The sequence below is a fragment of the Opisthorchis viverrini genome (assembly GCF_000715545.1).
Source record: "Opisthorchis viverrini unplaced genomic scaffold opera_v5_311, whole genome shotgun sequence".
Classification (NCBI taxonomy): Eukaryota; Metazoa; Platyhelminthes; class Trematoda; order Opisthorchiida; family Opisthorchiidae; genus Opisthorchis; species Opisthorchis viverrini.
Window position 1 is genome coordinate 357,706 of NW_008751968.1, and position 19,818 is coordinate 377,523.

The window sequence follows — 19,818 nt, forward strand, 5'->3', positions numbered from 1 at the left end:
ATTAAGTTCTTTCTGACACCGGGAACCAGAGCTGGAACAGCTGTTTATATGACATTATCATTTCTTCTTTTCACCTTAAAAACTAAGGGTAGTTTGTTAGTTACCACAGTTAGTGCCTGGAAGCTGTATCAAATGATGGCTAAATTCTGTTTGTAAACGAACCACTCAGATATTCGTCTGATTTTGGAGGTTGGCTGTCACCCAGGCTCTGCTGTTTTGTTTGTATGCCGTAGGGTGCCAGGGAATTGCCCGCGTGCAACACATTTCTTACACCAGGAGAAAGTGCCATCGCTGTGGATGGGTGACAACTGATCACCGGGACGGAAAAGTTGTTCATGGATTGCTTATCGCCAATTCTTTGCACTTGGTGTTTTGTAGTGATCTGCCTCCAACGGGATTCCAACAGCATCTAATTCAGTGCATTTTATGACAATTTGTACACGGTGGTCAAAAATTTAGACAAAATTTCCATCGCAGTATGTTGGTTGCCACGTCATGTCTACCACGGAATAACTGTCCACTACAAAGTGATTTTGTACGTTGATCCCAAAAACAAATCTGTGGAACGTGTTTATCAACTGTCAAGCCGAACCACTCAATGGCGTTGATTCCTCTTCGGTGTTTTAGTCTGCGTTTTCCTATCAACCAACATCACACCGTACGCCGATCTGATGAAACCCAGAAAAGAGAGGCCGGTAATGCGCTACTGAAGAGTATGCAGCAAACGTTTGTGAAGGCGGTCGTTTCAAAAATAGTCTTAGAGTTTTTTTGTGTATCAATGGTGCGGTCAACCGGCCTTTTTGTTTACATTTCTGTGCGGTACCGCGCAAGCGGGGCATTCAAACCTACTTATTTGAGTGACTTGAAAATGGTGCTGGATGGAAGTCGGTCCCGTCTTACGCGCATAAACATAGACAAGTTGTTTAACATAATACAACAACATCAGGTTGTCAGGCTCTCAACAATACAACTGCGAAAACAGAGGATTCCGAAAGGCTGCTTACCTGTTTGCTTATAAGATCAACAGACACTCTTTTAAAGGCTTCAACTCAACATACTGTGAGGTTGCAACGGACTGTGTGAGAACTTATCCCAGGTGGATGAACACTAGCTTGACAATATTACTATGATCCGGCCAGAGTGGAAAGTGGGTGAAAATAAAATGAAAAATAGTGGAGAGAAAAACTGAAATTTGCGCAGTGTGTTCGAGTCGGCAGATGAACAAAAAACTGCCCGGAATTAGTGGATTGACTGGCCCTTTTTTGTACTGTACATCTGATGCGCGATGGTACGTCAATTTTGTGGAAGCGTTCTGATGTGTCCTCAGGGCCTGAGAATGCGAAAGATTTAGGCTGAATCACTCCAGGTTTTACCAAACGACTCCGGACAGCTATTCTGATGGAAAATACCGCGAATCCTGTAACTGTGGCAAAACATAATACGAACTAGTTGCAGTTCATTTTATTCCGGTGAAATCACACAACAGAATACGTGCTTGTTAGGAACAGAGATTGTGGAGAGACTCCATGAGAGTTTCTGCATCGTACCCGGCTTTGCACAGCTCCATTAAATGTGTTGTTTGCTGAGCTACCTCGAGGACCTGAAGACAGATTGATAGCAGAATCTCAGCAAGGCATTAAACGAAAGATGTCACATGGATGCGACGGACGGAGGATCAGTCATGTTCAAACCAAGGTGTGCACTAATGTCTAAGAATGCTTTCAATCAATCAGCAATTTTTTCACGCAAGATTCACCTGAAAGTCCACCAACAGAATTCAGCATTCTCGAGAAAATGTGGTGATTATGCCAAACAGTGGGAACGATTGTCTGTGAGGCACACTGCAGATCGAGTAAATGCTGGGCCGGCGAATCAAAAACGTATACATATGAGGTGTTGGTGAGTATCCGCATATCTGATTTTTTGGCATTTCGCAGCTTTCTGATATGTAGTGCTTTGGTGATATCGGGGCAAACGCGAGTGTTTTTAGCTACGTAGCAGATGACTGAAGCTCTGTGAACTCTGAAACAAAACACATAGTACTAATGTGACCGGTTTTGCCCGTCTTGGGTCTCATCAGGGAGTCGCAATACCAAAGTTTCTGTCAACCTTACGTTCCACTTGAACCAAAATTGGACTGATTTTGACAGATGCTTCCACATGCATTTGAATTTGCTTTTGACAGGAGATACAATTGAATCCATTTGAATCTCGCCCCAAATGGTTATCTTCAATTGAACACAAAGTGGATGGAAACCCGGGAAGTGCGCCCACATGGTATGCTCGAAAAAACCAAAAGTAATCAGGAGCTGTCTAAACCATCTGAGTAGTCCAGATTATGCTGCTAATAATGATGTAATTGAAATGATGATGAAAGTCCGGGATTCTGGTAGCAACTCTCATCCATCGTAAATTTGGAGGAAGAGAAACCGATCGGGACGGTTTTTGGAATTTTGAAATCAATAAAACCTCGGCTTGTTGATAATACACCGAAGTTATATGTAATTGAAATGATGATGAAAGTCCGGGATTCTGGTAGCAACTCTCATCCATCGTAAATTTGGAGGAAGAGAAACCGATCGGGACGGTTTTTGGAATTTTGAAATCAATAAAACCTCGGCTTGTTGATAATACACCGATGTTATTTAAGTTATTTAGCCGTACGAGAATTCCTCTTGATTAAACATCCTCCATCATCCGATCAACCTGTATGAAATCAGACGAACTAGGGAGTTTTCTCTACGTTTGAATGAACCCCCTTCGTACAAAATCATGTTTGAGGGTTCCAAAATGCCCAGTCAAAGGAAGAACTTCTCTTGATTCGCGTATGTTCCTACTTATCGTTATTTGAAAATAGTGGTCCGCAATTTCGTCCTTGAAGAGTATTCTTAGTTTGGGCGTATTTGGAGACCCAAGGGTTCTCCGATGGGAAATCAATTGAGGGTAAACTGTGTAAGCTCACTAAGAGTAACACGTGATTAGACAATGAATGATCATCCATTCACGCGATCGATTGCTAAGGTGGAGAGTGAAAAACAACTAACCAAGAGCAGTTTTGTTTAAGGCAAAGGTTACATCTCATTAGTGAGGCTTTATTACCAGTGATAATGAACCATCCTTTGATGCCGTTAGTGCGAATGTTGAACAATGCATGGAATCAACAATGGTCCAGTATGCTTTTCCGTCGGATAAAAATATAGATGAAGCAGGTTGCTGCGTGTTCCTATTTCATCATTTCCAAGTACTAAAATAACTCGCAGAAGAATTACTATCCACTAAAACCAGTGTAGATGAGCACAATACCGTCAGCGAAGACGGTCGGGCCCGAGTGATTCCGACGGTAAAATTTGCATTCTTGTCTTTTGAACGAACCTATTTGCAGGTAGAATCGAACGCATTATCTGGAAGGTGGCTTGTCTCATGGATTATTGAAGCGGGATTTAAATCACGGTTTACAGGTTAACCACGGGTTAAATCAACAGCCCTTTGTAGTGGTTGTCAAAACATTGAAACCACGACACGGACCTGAAATGAACTGAACTCCTCATTGTTTTTATGCGTCATTTCTGTTATGACGGGCTTGGTCATTAACTCCTTAAGGGTGATTAAATTGGCCGTTGATCTACACATATTTTTCCGCGCTTCTTTCATGCATCACGAGGTTCATTCACCTGTGTAATTTTGGAGCAGTGAATCCGGAATTGATCGAATACTGCCCTGAAACAGGAGATTTCATCCCTCTTGGATATCTCGTTTACCGTTGGCTTATAGTGGGTCGTCACATCCATGACGAGGTCGTGAAATGTTTCCTTGACGATATGGCCAAGCTGAAAGTAGCCAGAAGAATAATTGCGGGGTATGTTATATGGCCTTCAAAAAATTCTTGCACATCTAAACGACATATCGATTCTTACCTAAAACGAGATTTAATCGTGCGTTCAGGTACTTTCCGGAGATAAGTTGTTTAGGAAAAAAATTACGAACCTGAAGCGCTCGGTATAGTTTCCGCCAAGCGGTTTCATGTTCTTCCACTGTTATCGCCTCCATCCCCCAACAGGTTTCGTGCCATTGAGAACAAAGACGCCCGTGAAGACCGTTTTCTATCTGCAGCACCCGGCTGGAACGAAGAAAGCGATTGGGTAGCATCTACTGCTAGCGGAGTTCTGTCAATTCTGCCTGGCAGAATTGTCTTCGTTGTCTACGACCTACCGAGGAGACACTACCTAACGTCACAAGGGTTACAGGCAAATGGAAATTATCGCTGACATTCATAGTCCTGCAAAAATATGGATGCAAATAGGACATCACCAAACCTTTAATGAATTTCGCTGAATATCTGAAACGTGGCAACATAGCAACAAACATGGTTTACGAAACAAAACCCACATTGCAGAATTAGGTAGTAGCCGAAGGATTTCAGCCGATTTTTTCTGTGCACTTTTATGGGTCAGTGTTTTATCAGAGGCATATTATGATATCCACGATTAATTCCAATCGATATCATGCATGTCTGCTAAAATCGTGCCCATTTGCTTGATTAATTCTGCCTGAGACACACGCAGTCTTCCGACACTCCACCTGGCAGATACATGTTCAGCTTGATGCGGTGTGTTTCTCTGGATGGCTCACTATCTGCCTACCTAATTGTTCTTCATAATGTCTTTCTTCCTATCCATCTGCCTTATTGATATTTCGACTGCCTGTTTGTTTAATTATCTGTCTATCAGCGTGTATGCATGTAGGTATGTACGCAAACCTGTCTGTCTTCGGTCCGTCTGTCGCTCTGTCTATCTGCCTGCCGGTCTGCACGTTTGTCTCCGTCTTTCTGTCTGTCTGTCTGTCTGTCTGTCTGTCTGTCTGTCCGTCTGTCTGTCTGTCTATCTGTCTGCCTGTCTGTCTGCCTGTTTGACTGTGTGTCTGCCTCTCTGTCTGTCTGTCTGTTTATATATATGTATCTATGTACGCATGTACGTATGTATGTATGTATGTATGTATGTATGTATGTATGTATGTATGTATGTATGTATGTATGTATGTATGTATGTATGTATGTATGTATGTATGTATGTATGTATGTATGTATGTATGTATGTATGTATGTATGTATGTATGTATGTATGTATGTATGTATGTATGTATGTATGTATGTATGTATGTATGTATGTATGTATGTATGTATGTATGTATGTATGTATGTATGTATGTATGTATGTATGTATGTATGTATGTATGTATGTATGTATGTATGTATGTATGTATGTATGTATGTATGTATGTATGTATGTATGTATGTATGTATGTATGTATGTATGTATGTATGTATGTATGTATGTATGTATGTATGTATGTATGTATGTATGTATGTATGTATGTATGTATGTATGTATGTATGTATGTATGTATGTATGTATGTATGTATGTATGTATGTATGTATGTATGTATGTATGTATGTATGTATGTATGTATGTATGTATGTATGTATGTATGTATGTATGTATGTATGTATGTATGTATGCATGTATGTATGGACGTTATTTTTTGTATGTATGGATATATATATATATGATACAATGGACAATTTAAAATATCAAATATTGCGCTGAACACATACTGCAATTGTCCCGTCATTTCGGTTCCTCATTAGATCATAATGACCTTGAAATTTTCCAATTGGGAGACTTCCCACCCCCTGAAACAAACAGTAAATAGATGTTGATCAGCGCATAACCAAATAAGATAGTATCATGTTCCATGCAATAAAGAAGTCACTTGGCCCTGAAACGTGGTTCTACACTGTAGCGCTCACTCGTTACATTTGGAGTATCTCATTTGGCAATAAACATTACTTGCAAAACTGTTTCTCAAACAGCACTGATGTCCATTGAGGCGCTAGCATTACCATCTAAATTTTCCTAGAATTACATTGACTAAATTTCTGCGGATCAGACCAAAGTGCAGTTTGCGAGTGCCAACATGCTTTTTGAAAGAGGCGGTGGTAATACTCGCCAGTTCGCTTACCAGTTTCTAGAAGTTGCATGTATTAACTGGATGTTCAGACCATGCCATGCTTTTTATTAAGACTGAAAGCGTAACAAACTCATAGCATCATTATTTGTGATCAGAACAACTCTTGTAACAGCAAACTATTGGTCACGAAGTACAAATAAGCCCTTCATTACTCACGTGTACATAAAAATGGGTCTTAGGTTGCCATGGGGTCTGATAATCTAACTGGATCATGTAATTGAGCTTGACAGTCTGGAAAGATGTCGTCAAATCGCACAGTTTAATCTCTAGTCGCACCACAGTGAGCCTGTGCCTTGTTGTCTCTTATGCACGTTCGCTTTGTCCTGCCAAGCAGACTTTTCTAACTTGAATGGATATTTTATTCTGTAAGTGAGGCCATTTTTGGCTGGACAACCAGAAAGCATTTTACCTGTGTCATCTTTATTTATAGTCAGAAGCAGCGCGTATGTGAATCCAGCTCGGAATGACGAACTGGCGACCTTCCGACCGACGACTGAATCCTTGGGGATTCAAACACAAGAGAATGACCAGCAGTGTGATGATCTTACACTGATATGACACAATGCCACTTATCGTTCCATCATGCAAAACTACATCACGTGACCACGTATTAAGCTGCTCTTCGAGTGTTGATTTCTCAGATGAAAGTTTCACTCATCGTGTAAAAATATCCTCACTCTGGGTTACTTGTAGATGGTTCTCTTAGATTTGATTTCCCCTTTTTGCATAGCACAGAAAGGTATAGATCACAAAGTACCCAATGCCTTGACTTGGTTATCCAAAAAGGACACTGCTAAGCTTGCATATAGAGATGCCCGGACCAGCTGCCTAACTGAGCTTCGTCTATGGAACATGTCGTCCCAGATCAGCTATCTTCAACCGCCAACTTCCAATGATAACGAAATGCAAGTGTACATTTGAAAGATGCACTCATTTTCATAAAAGTTTGGGTTTTCACAAGTAACTCAACTGAATATCTCCTTGGCAGTTTCTGACTCACCATCTCACCGTATCTGGTCACGTGACTTTTTTTTGTCCTTTCTTTCACCTCCTCGTACTGTTGATCCAGTGTACGCGTTTTAATGTCCTTCTGCGCACATATGAGTGACAGGACACATAGGGGGGGCATGGGAAGCATGCGAATTAGCTTACTCAACTTTCAGATAGATCCAACATGGGCGAAACCAGTGAAACCACTAGAGTTACGACATCATTGGCAGTATTCTTAGCAAATAACTAGTGTCTACCACTGGTATCGTTGTTCCCGGGTCATTTTTCAGGGGCTTTTGCGCGCATAACATACTGCACGCTTAAGGCGTGGACCAGACGACGTCGTTAGTAAAAGGATCACCATAGCTAATATAACCGAGGCATGGAACTACATCTACTACTGATGAATCACAGAGCACTTAGCTTTGACAGGATACTATACACATGCACTTATTGTGTATTTTAATTTCCAGGGAAATCATTATCATCATCGTCCACATCATCTGGTCATTATCAGCATCCTCGTTGAACACCGTCGTTTTCCTTCGTGCATTCAAATTCATTTGAAGCACTATAAAAAGCAGAACCAAAGTGGATGAGAAAAGGACTTATTGCTGGACCACTACAGTCATTCCGGGGCGCCTTTAGCTCCTGACACTGAATCAGGCGATGCGAATCGAAAGTGATAATAAAAACTCCACTAACATCGATTCAAAGGCATACATTGCAGCCTCTATAATCGGTAAGAGTGAGAGTCAGGTTGTCCTTGTCTTAGAGGGCGAGTAACGCCGATGGTACCTAGATTAATGATAGCCTCATTCACATGGCTCTGAAAGGAAGCAGATGAATCTGATCAGGTGGACAGGGAGAAATTTCAAACATATAACTAATGGCTTATTTGGCGGCCCTGGGGCGGTGGTGATTGTTGAATTGACCGTGGCGTTAGCGGTGTCAATGTTGGTGAGTAGTCAGTTGCACGCCGATATATAACTATGAAAGATTTATCAGAAGTGTCACAACAAGTGCCGCACCATAGCAGGGAGTTAGTTCTAATAATATAAAAACGGTTGACCAGCCGTATGGAAGCTCAAGTGAACTAGAAATGAAACATCCCACTTTGTTGTACTACATGTATTCTGATTTTGGTGGTTGGGACGGGTGAACACAATCACATTGGCAGAGCCGTCAAGTGCTATGGTGCCGAGTAAAACACATACTGCGGGGTTTTAGTAAACCCAATGAGAGTTGGATAAACTCAAATTGGGTGTGCAAGACTGGGGAGATTTTTAGCAGCATACATCTGCACTGCGTGTAAGCAAGGAATTCCAGAAGCCAAATCAAAACTTCTGACTGAGTGTCATTAGTATTTGCTGACTACAGAATACACCTAATCACACTGTCCCCCGAAGATTTACATTTATTGAGGGAGTTTGGCTAGCTCGAATGGACTACCACTGGATACTGGTTTCACCGGATTACCCATCCGAAACTCACAGGCTTATCTGCAAAAGGTTAGATAAAACTCACGGACTGGGAATCCGTAATCCAGGCATACGAGTATTCGGTCGCTAGACAAACGTTGATTTGTTTGTCATCACAAAAAACAGCACAGCTAACTTCATTGCCTCTGGCTGACGTTGTCACGTAGACTGCAGTTTTAGAGAGGGGGATAAAACGAATAGATTAATATTAAAAAGTGTGAAATAAGGAGGTGAATTATAGAACAGTAGATAATGTGACGCTGAGGGGAGTCTTGAAACAACGCAGTACACGGGGAGTCGGTGAGAACCCTTTGACATCACGCCATGTTTCTCACGTTTATTGGGGTTAACAGCTGGCGGTAGTTCTCCTGTTTCCCTCAACCGTAGTTACTTGAACCAGACTGTACGGAACTTGCGAAGCTTCCTTATAAACTAAACATTTGGCTTGGCTGGATTATTTTAGCCCGTCAAAATTTAATCAGTTTGTAAACGTTTAATACGTAATCTGTGTAATCGTAAAACGAGACCACCAACTCAACACACGTGTTTCTCCGGTGTTACAGTGATTTCCTACACCCAACTGAATCTAGTTCAACGGCAGAAATGACTTTAACCGATGAAGGCTGAGTTTTGGGCAATTACAGCCTAAACGTCCCCTGCATAAAGCCAAAAGTTCACGAAGAGAAGAAGCTCGAACCAGGGCTAATACTTCACTCCATTTTATCTGCCAGTTCGGTATTTTAGCCATATGCGAAATACGCCATGGATGATATTCCACAAGAGTCCCACTAGTGTAATTCAAAAATTCATTCTACTTACTTCCCACATCTGAAGGAAGAATATCTTGGAAGATAGAGCCAGAGTAGCAGGCGTCCATGTAAATCACCATTCTCTTGTACTTATAGTTTGAATACAGGTGCATGAGAAGATAGTTGAAATCTTCGGCATCGAGCTGTCACAAGACAAGAAAAAAATCTCCTGAACTCGGGATAACTCACTGATCATAGCGTGAAATTACGGACCAAATGGTCCGGATTTGCGAACTAACCTCAGCATTCTAACTCTTCCTGTCTAGGCTTTGGCAACCTAGCAGTGTCTCAGTCATAGTGCTGCCTTTCGGTGGAGTGGTACCTAGGATCTGAATGGGTGCTTGGCCGGAAATGGAGCCAACGGAATCATCTAAGGGACAAAGTATGAGTGCATTTTGCTTAGTCCTCCTAAATTTGTAGCTGAAGACCCTGTTTGCTCTATCTTAGTTCCCTGGAATATGAGTGCCACTAGGTCCTCTCTACTGATGTAAACACTCCTTGGAAAAGGGCCACTGGAACCAATGTTATAGCGAACAAGCTGACAGTCACACAATCGGAATAATGAACGATCACTTCGGAGGACTGATTTCCAGATTATTCCGGCTGTCAGTTTCACGGCCGTTATTAACCAAATGTCACATTTACAAATCCCAACTGTTGTGATCGAGAGTCACCTGAATAACCTCAGTGAAAAGATATAGTCTTTTGGGTGACTTCTGCTCTCATATTGGGAATTACATCACAAGTCTTGTACTGCTCGTTCAGAAGTGAAATGCCGTTCTTTAATTGAAGCCGATTGGTTGAGAAAATTCTAGCCCTAACCAACATACACGGAGATTTGGGGAGATTTACAATGAATCGTTATAATCCAAACTTTATCACACTACCAGGAGACTGCAAGTAGTTCAGTAGAAAAATAGTCCATGGGACGAATGGATTTTCAACATGGAAATTTGTCAGCTCAGAGGTTTATCGCCAGTTGTGTGGACTGAAGAATGTGTTGTGTGTTGACTGAAGAATGAGCGAAGTAATATCCCGGTTAGGTGTGGGTAAATAAGGCTGTTAGATAACCGCCAGTGGCAACTTCTAGGCGCACTTTAATGATTTCCAATAAGCCTTGAAACAGTTATACTTTGCTTCTCGGGTTTTCGTCAGAGACTGCCTTCTCATACATAAAATACGAAAACTTCTTCATACTACCAATGATTCGCTGTGTCTCACTGAAAGCAAAAAAGGAATGTGGTATTCTGTGGAGGATTTCGGCTGACGCATCCTTCATAGCCTTCTTTGAACCATCAAAAGCTCATGAGTGACCGTATGCAGCCACGTTCACTGTTTGTCGTGCATTCGTTTACTCAGCAGTCTAAATGGATCAACTGCGAAATCATGTACGTTGAGCGACCCTGAACTTAGCAGAAAAAAATCATGTGACGTTATCATTAAAACACCTTGAAGACACCCACACAAATTGGGAGAGAGACGTCCAAACATCGTGGATTGTGTTCCAAATTTTGGTTGGCGTGTGGGCCATTTTTTAAAGAATTACCGCGAAAATTTCCGTCAACGTATGTACATCGATGCCTTTCTGAGTTTCAGAAAATTGTGTGTTACAAACGCGGTTAGAACAATTAACGGAACTTACATCTCCACTTGGAAAGGAAATCTCCTGAACCGCACCATGGCCAGTGTAATAGATGAACAGGTTGTCATCCCGACCACTGTCAGTGAACAGGAATGTTAAGGTGGTCTTGAAGAGTAGCTTATTGGGTGGCGTTCCCAGGCGTAGCAAAGCACAACAAAAAAGCCGCGGAATTCGATATTTGTAAATTACATTCCCCGATAACTTAAGTTTCGTCTCACGTTCCAAAAGCCGAGTTTACGTAAGCCGCCCTGGATAATCGAACAATAGATAATCAGATAGGTGAGAGAGGTTTACGGTTCTTTTCTTTCCATGACAAATGAGTATGACTTTGTCCAACTTTCAGTAGTTTATCCGCGCGGGTCCTAAATGGCATTTCTGTTAAGCACTTCACACGGATGTAGTAGGAGGATAACAACCACCCAGGTCGAAATACCTCTTTGTACACCCTACTGGATATAATCAGTGGTTTCAGTAACAGCCACTTGACTACTGTTTGCATGGACACATGAGAATGAGAATGGAAATTCGGAAGTCTGTGTGTTTGTAATTGGATAAAGGGATATAGTAGCTTCTATGGTTCTGAATGCACGAAGATGACATGGGGCAGTTTCTACATTATTTGTTTTGTCCATTTCTCCATTGGGACGTTCACACTCAGCCCTTTCGAAATCACGCTTTTGGTAGTATAAGCATATATGTTCAATGAAATATCCAAATAATATATACAACACTGAGGAACAATATCAAAATTAGGGTGAGGCGAAGAGATATTTTGAAAACGGTCATCCCAGAGGCTGTATATTTTTCATCTAAAACTAATCTGTAAATGAACCGTTCGTTGGTCGTTAATAAAGAGCATGTTCAAATGTACTTTGCTAATGGCGATCACCTGGGAAGTGTTTCGCCAATAAGCAAAGTGACATCATGAGTGAATGATAGGACCGAGAGTTCCTCCATACTTGTCATAAATTATGAGCATGTGACCGGTTGATGAGAGCACACCCTACTCTGGTTCCTCTCGGTCCGTTCCGAGCTGCAGTGTATTGCGGACTGTGTTCCCAGAATATGCTCCACGACATAATCTATTTGGAAATTTAGTTTCTGCACACGTTCTACATTCCATGAATTTGTTAGGTGCCCTCAGTATATTCTTTCTGAGATCCACTTGTCCATGGTTTCATCTACCGTGTACCGAGTTATGTCGTGGCGTAGACCGCCTTTCTTACATCCGATTCTGGTTTCACTGATTCGTTTTGATTGCCTTGTTCTGAATTGCTTTTGTGTGGTGGCCTGATTTTTAAGAGTTATATTGGGTGGATGAACTTCTCGTTGATAAAACTGATTTTTAACTTTCAGGAGAGTGTACCACCTCCAAATAGCTATTCTAGTGTCTGCTTGCTCTTTCTATCTAAAATACATACATGCGGAAATGCACACACTGAAAATGGTCAGATTTCGATCAGCAATTATTCAGTTAATCTTGCTGTTTAATCAGTTATTAGATCTGCTAAGGAATCTGGCAAGTAGCAAAACTATTTTCTTAAATATAACCGACGAAATATTTTCATTAAAATGTAGGTTCCTAGTAAACTAGCGGGCTAAATCAGGATATGATATTCTTAAGAGGCAGCGAGGACTCCATACTCTGGAAAAAAGTCAATAAAATTGTTGCTGACCTACATCCACTTAGCGGGTGGGTTTAGAAAAGAACGTGTCAGACTGAGTGCACTGGAAGGGTGGATCTAGGACTCCCTCATTCTAAACAACTGTGAAGACCAACGAAACCTCAAAATAAACCCAAATGGACAGCTATGGAATGGTGACCGAACAGAACAGGCGCATGAGTTTTCGAAATCAAAGCTGATTGAGAGCTGACCACCAAATGACACAAAGCTCTTGAACAAGGCCCGACAATCAGTGTCTAAGATAACTGCTGAATCCAGGGTGTTTCTATCCAACTGCGAATAAAATAGATCGGTTTGCGGGAACTAGAAATATGTACAGAAGCATCCATCTCGAATCCACGTACGAAGCACCAAGAGCAATGATTATGAATCGAATCCCAAACGGTGAATAACTGACCGGATGAGATCTTATTGGTTTGCAAATGGTTAACAGTTGTCTGGTTTCCTGGATTGGTTGTGTATGCTAACGCCTCCCTTCTCATCATGAGCGGGTGCGGATAACGTCGAGGGGATCTCGAAAGTGCAACCGGGACTGTAGTCACCCACATAAAACCCGGGGAGAGCTAGGTATTCTAAAAGTTGGAAGTAACATCGGTGGATTGCGTTACGGATTATGGGGAATGCCGTGCAACCAATCGACAATCAGCAGTGTTCACATGTTTTAGTCTTCACGGTGAGCTAAAAAACAACTCTTGAATCCAAGCACACCAAGGTGGATCGACCCCAATTCGTACTAGTCCGAGCAGATATTTACCATGCACAAATGACCATTTCTGAATATTTGTGAAACTTCTTAACAATATCCATTGATGATTTAATATGATTTAATGTATTATGATTAAGTAAGATTTGCCATAGTCTGAAATTGATGAACCGGATTTCCCAGGAAGTAAAGCAATTTTTTCTGACCGACCTCTGAAACTTCTAATTAAGGAGATCATGTGCATACTAGGCACACATTTCGCAAATCCAGAACTCGGCCATGGAAAACAGGAATCACGGCTGTGATCAGCAAGTGCATCAACAATGTCAACTTCCGTGCAAACTCACCTTTTCAGCACCTTCTTCCCTTGTCTCTCAAGTTGCTTATCGCCCTTCATTACTTTGTCGAACATTTTCGGATTGACATCCTTAAACAAATAAACATGCATGATTAATTACTCGTGTGACAATGGTGATTATACCATCCGATTGCAGTTTAAATAGTTGAAATCTATAATCGTCTCCCTATCCTTAGTTAGATTAATGTCACAAAGTTCGCAGAAAGCTGAAAAATGTAAATTTGATTGTTGGGGTGTTTGTCGGGCATGGTAGTTGAGTCGGGTAGCTTGCCGGTCTATCATAATGACGAGCTCAGATTGGAGCCAATAGCCACTGTTTGCCAATAGCGCATCCAAGAAGCGCCACGATTTTGACAAGATTATCGCCTCATACAATTCATAGACGACGCGCTGCATCTAATTGCGAGCACTGACAGACGCTGTTGGTTCTTTTGACAAGAAGGCTAACTTGGAAATCTTAAATCATGAACTACGCTACGAAAATAACGTTAATACTTTGAAGCTTACCTAATGGTTCGCAAGCAAAGTTTAAACTCGATCTTGGACTCCTCGAGAGTTCTCTATTATCTTACGACTAGTGATTGCTCAGGTAAATTTATTATTATGTAATGTAATAAAACTGATCTGCCTGCCCTACGTTTAATATTGAGTTTGAATACGCAGGGCCAGGTTACTTGCACCTTGCGTTACATAGCGAAATGATGGAGAAATGCATCCGGTTAGGGGGCACCGGTACACGGACATACCTTTCCACGGTAATCAATTACGACACCGCTGTATACGTCTTGGTGCTCGTAGTCATGGAACACTCTGCCGCGGAACGGATTTCTAGGAATAAGGAAATGAACAGTGGCAGTCGCCTTTTGGAGAAATTAGAATGTGGATCTAATAGGAACAAAGAAAATACTCGAAAATTCTGTTTTTCGTTGGTCCAGAGGATCAAAACCTCGGGACCACCCTGCGGTACGCTTTCGGTGAAGTGATAACATGCGATCCTTAAAGAAGGGATGCTGTAGAGATCCGACGATGATGCCGATGAGTGCATAACACAACACAGAATATGTGTAAAAGGTGAGCGTTTTATTTATGTGTACCACCAAACACCCTCAGTAGTAAATTTCATTAGCACCTGCTCACCCAGTGCCCTGTATGAAATACGATGGGTCAATAAACGACTTGCGATAATTACAGTATCCAAGCAACAACCAAGTTTTCACGTTATTTGAAGGGACACCACTAATCCTGGAAATCGTCTTCATTATAAACTGATTAGAGTACTGGATTTGCTTGGTAATTACTCCAACACATCAGGCGGCTAATGCACTCAGACGACCTCCAGATGTCACTGTTGTTAATTTCTGACTACTGAAAAACCAAAAGAAGTTGTAAGTGGCTAAGCATCACCGAGGATGTACCACAAAATTGGGGGTTTGATGCTAAATAGATTGTGCTAATTGCTTCATGATGCTGTGGCACCCGCAGCCATGAAAATTCATGTAAGAAAAAGAAAAGGCGAAAATTGTGCGCGATATTTACTTGGGATTGGCTGCAATATCATCGACGGCGAAGGTAATTATATTCTCCTGTGGAACTTTGTTTGCACGCACGACTTGATACGCGTGGTAAACGTTCNTCGCCTGGATTACAAATGACAGATGCATTGAGGTTCAACTGATATAGAGTGAGGCACAGACCTTGAAGAAAACGTGGTGGAGTCTCAGCTCTCCTAACAGCACTTCAATGCATTTTACCCGTCCAATAATTTGATTGTAACTTACCCGTCTGCGTTTCCGTTGAGCATTTGCTCGCATTTGGCCATTGTCATCTAACTAGTAAGATATATGGCTACCGCGCAGTTGAAATAAATCGCGGGGTGCCTAGTGCCGATACGTTCATGATGAATTTCAATTTTGCCATTAAGGATGATGCCCAGCTCCGCCGCAACGTCCAATTTCACTATACAGCCGGTTCATTCTTACTGAGAGCTGTCTGTTTTGTGCATTTAATGCTCCTCAGGAGAGACTGGAACCCGCCTACTCCCCACCATTTAATGAAGTCTGAGCACTTCGACCAAGAGTAGCTGATCAGTGATGCAAAAAGCAAGCGCTCCACCCGACTTTAGAGCGTGGTTTGACGGGCAATTTCCCAAACAAGCGAAACATCTCAATTCGTATTGAATGTGTGAATTCCAAAATTATTGTCAGTACAGATGCGCTGCATGTAGATCATCAGTTTCTTCGGGACCATCATATGAGATAAGTTTACTTCGTAAGTATCACATCAGCCCCCAAGGAAGGCGTCCCAGATAAACCCCCGAAAGTACTTCTCACACGACACTGAGAATGACGAACAATCCGCGTAATTTTTGCATTCAAAAGGTGGACATTTGGTGATGACTATTTAGCCTGAAAATGCATTCCTTCTTTTCGCAAAAAAATGGTTATGCGAAAGGGGATGTGGGGGTTTCTTATTTATTCCTACTATATTGTGCACAGCTCTCTTATTGCCCTTTTGTTGTCGCGGTTTTATTGGTCATTTGAAGAAATTATAACCGATCCCTTGTTGTTCTGGAAAAAAGCAAACAGATAAACGTTCGATGCCGCATAACTATTGCATCTACCGTAGGCGTGTGTTGTCCCCAGAGTATATATCGACCAGCTATGCATCCGGTCACCAGTGGCTCTTGATCAGTTGTGTCTAATTTGAAATAACGATCTTCCTATTGATCATGGTTAGAACCCTTCGTCTTGATCTTAGAAGATATTTCATCCACGATCCTTCTAGAGAAAAACAACTCCTAGTAGAATCCCGAAAACTGCTCCTCTTCGCCTGTAGTCAGTTTTGCCATTCAAAATAAAATCAATTGTACTTGTGACTAAAGAAGGTAAATTGGACCTCACAGGTGTTCTACGATTTAAGCAGTGCATATGTGACACCCACTACTGGAGCTGAACCACGTGTGTGAACAAAGATCAGACACCTGTTTTTTGCTGACAAGGCGACTTCTTACCTTAAGTTCTACTGGAATGTCCTGTCTGCAATATGCTGTGGCACTATGCTTGTGGAATTGTGCAGCAAACGTGACGCAAGTACTGGGTATATGACGACACTCCTAATTCCTTCGAAGCTTTGACAAGCTTTCCTCCAAGAAGACGATAAATTAATAATCAACGAACAGCCAACCTTTTTGGAAAAAAATCTTTTGGTCAGAGAACAGCGTCAGCATGGTTTGAGAACATTTGTGGGCTGAAGAGGTGGAGGAAGCAAAGAGGTTCCCCATAGTCCCAGGAATTACTGAACCACATGACTTAATGTGTTAGTGAAAATTTGAAATATCTAATCCGACGACTAACTGCAGATTGTCACTTCGCATTTCGTCGAGTGTCAGGACAACCACAGGCCTACAGGGGCTCTACAACTTAAGTATCCCGTGACTTCGATAATAACATATTCCATTCTGTCGTTCGTTTCTACACTAGAGAAATAATCACATTGCAGGGAAACATAATACTAATAAAACATGACCCACGCACTATAAGGAATGCATATAGAAACATTCAATATCTGTTACCTTTTTGCATACGATGTTCCTATACACTGACGCAGAGCAACCGTGAACGGACGAGCGTACTTAACCGGAGTGGCCCACCATACGTTCATTTCAAATACAACATACTTGATAAAAAAAGTGATACTAAAAGTAGTATTAAAAGTGTTAAAAAGCAGTATTAAAAGTAGTACAGAATTATTTGCCCACGTTACTCATCAATTGTGGAAGGGTTCCGTGAGCGTTTCTCTAACAAGTTGAAACTACAAAGCATGATTGGATGATTAGTGGTGGCTTGAAGATCATCGAATTCCTAAATCCTTCTACTAACGGGCAGCAAATTCGCCTAACATAATGCTACATGGAACAATTTGGGTGAGGACTTTTGTCTCCGACCAAAGTGAATGACGATAGCTGAGTTGAATCGGCCAACTGAAAGCTAAACATCGTCGAAGGACATTTAAATACTTTCGAGAACGAAAACAGGCCAATAAATGTGTCCAGTGGTTTTGTCTTCTATTCAACTTACCTCCAGTGAAACATCACAGCCATTTGGGTAATTGAGTAGGACACAAAGGTTTGGTAGAGCATTGGAATAAAAAATTTAGACTAAAAAGCGACTGAAACATACTTGATGTCGATAATTTTCCCAGGAGTCGGAGCCAGCCAAAAGGATAACCCAATTCTTCGACGGCTGGTTGTTAAATATCGATGCCCAGTTGTGGACACCGATGGCATCCAAATGTGCAACAAGGACGATGCAGAACAGGAACGCAATAAGGAACGAACGACGACGCATCACCTCCAGGTTTACTTGAAGTTCCATGTGTCTTGAATTTTATACTGTGGGCCTCCCGAGAATCGAACTTTGACTTACACCTATACGGCGAATGTGTGAAAAAGTTGTTCATCAAAAATTCAATAGATCTGCGGTACAAAGTTTACGCTAATCAGGGTATAGTCAGCAATTTCGATCCCATATCTGAATGACTGATCATTTGCAGAGACGTTTTTCAGCAATGTGTGCACCTTCGTCGTTGTGTTTTGTTCTAGTGGAAACAGGGTCATTTCGTTCAGCGCGGAGAATAGTGAGCCGTAACCTGAGGCTGCTAAATGGTTTTGAATAGTGAGTGGACACAAAATTACTTTTGCTAATAACTTTGGCCCATGGGAAATTGTTACGGGTTTTCGTATCGAAAATCATAGTGAAAACGTGTATTCGGAAAGTTGCAATTTTTCAGCAGGTCAGAATAAGGGTAGACAAAATAATCTGACTCCAAACATGAGACATTTCAAACGGTGGGGATTTTTCGTGCACAAGATCTCAGTATGGATGTGGAAACTTTCAGCATTATGTTTCAAGGAATCTTTGGAACTTTATTAGATAAAGCCCCCATTAGTTCGGTCTGGTGGGCGATCCTTTATTCGCCCACTGAACGACATGGTAAAAGTTGGGCCAAGAAATGTTGATCGCTAGTGCAATTAGCTAGCAGTTAGACTGGATAATCCTTCTTCAATCACAAAAACTAAATCACATGGTCACGGGTAGATAGACTTCTCTGATGTCCACCGCTTGGGAGTGACTTTCAATCAACCACCGAGTCTTTTTTCCCTCTAGGCTACTGATAGGTTGTCGGCAGTATGAATATGTTGGGTCAGTACCAGCAGTGATTTCGTGTAATCGGTGAAGCCAGTCTACGCGGACAAACCGGGAGGGGTTTACACCTGTTTCATTCCACAAATGTCCAGGCAGAGACACACCTGCAAATTTCCGAAGATCAAAAATGTTACCTGGTTGAAGATGCGTATGCTGATGCCCACTATACTGCTCTCACCTCCATGAATTATTGACGTTAGATAAAAATTACAGTTGCGGCCTCAAGTTTAATCCCTCATGTTCTCCTTGTGTATAGCGGCTTTGCCTATTTTTTGTTTTCTCTTTGTGTCCATGTCCACTAGCCTTGGTTACGACCAGAACGGTAAGTAATTTCTGACACTCAATGCATATTCAACCTTGATTTAGCGCGCCCAACACAAAGCAACCTATGGAGCTTCGTGTTCGTGGTATATCATCATCATCACCATCATCGTCATCAACATGAAAGCGTGGTATACGGTATCTCGCTGGAGGGGTTATTGAAAATAATATAGTTGGTGTGTGAAGGGCCTTATTTCTAGCTCACTGCAGTCATTCTCAGGTGCTCAAACCTAATAGCACTCATCCAGGCAACCGGTAACTTCGATTACCCGCCATGGCCTGCATCGTTCCAAAATTGATTTGTTCTCAACGTCACGGGCGTTCGGTCCCCGAGTGAATACCGTGTCGAAAGAAAATGCACATACGTTTTTTATTTTCAATCTAGGCTTTCATATATTTTCGGGTGCGCATCTAAGAGTCGGTTATGGTTACCACTGACTCAACAGATGGAATAATTTGTGGGGTTCATTTTGAAATGTGTGCCACCTTTTTATAAAGGACCCTTATTTCATACGAGAATGTCTCGTTTCCGCAAGTGGATGCATCGCTCGGTGAAAATAATTGCATCTGCATTTGATGCTCTGTGTTCGGAAATAT

General features: G+C 41.7%; 1 protein-coding gene across 1 annotated transcript; it reads right to left on the reverse strand.

The window, feature by feature from the left end:
* Positions 1-1,449: 1,449 nt before the first annotated feature.
* T265_09856 (hypothetical protein) lies at positions 1,450-18,069 on the reverse strand (the record flags this gene model as incomplete). The annotated part of the gene is made up of 11 exons (XM_009176054.1): positions 1,450-1,600; positions 3,672-3,827; positions 5,613-5,690; positions 7,029-7,118; positions 8,546-8,667; positions 9,319-9,451; positions 10,951-11,026; positions 13,686-13,765; positions 14,443-14,524; positions 15,233-15,333; positions 17,875-18,069. 11 exons carry the CDS (start codon positions 18,067-18,069, stop codon positions 1,499-1,501), a joined length of 1,215 nt encoding a protein of 404 aa, XP_009174318.1.
* Positions 18,070-19,818: the final 1,749 nt, after the last annotated feature.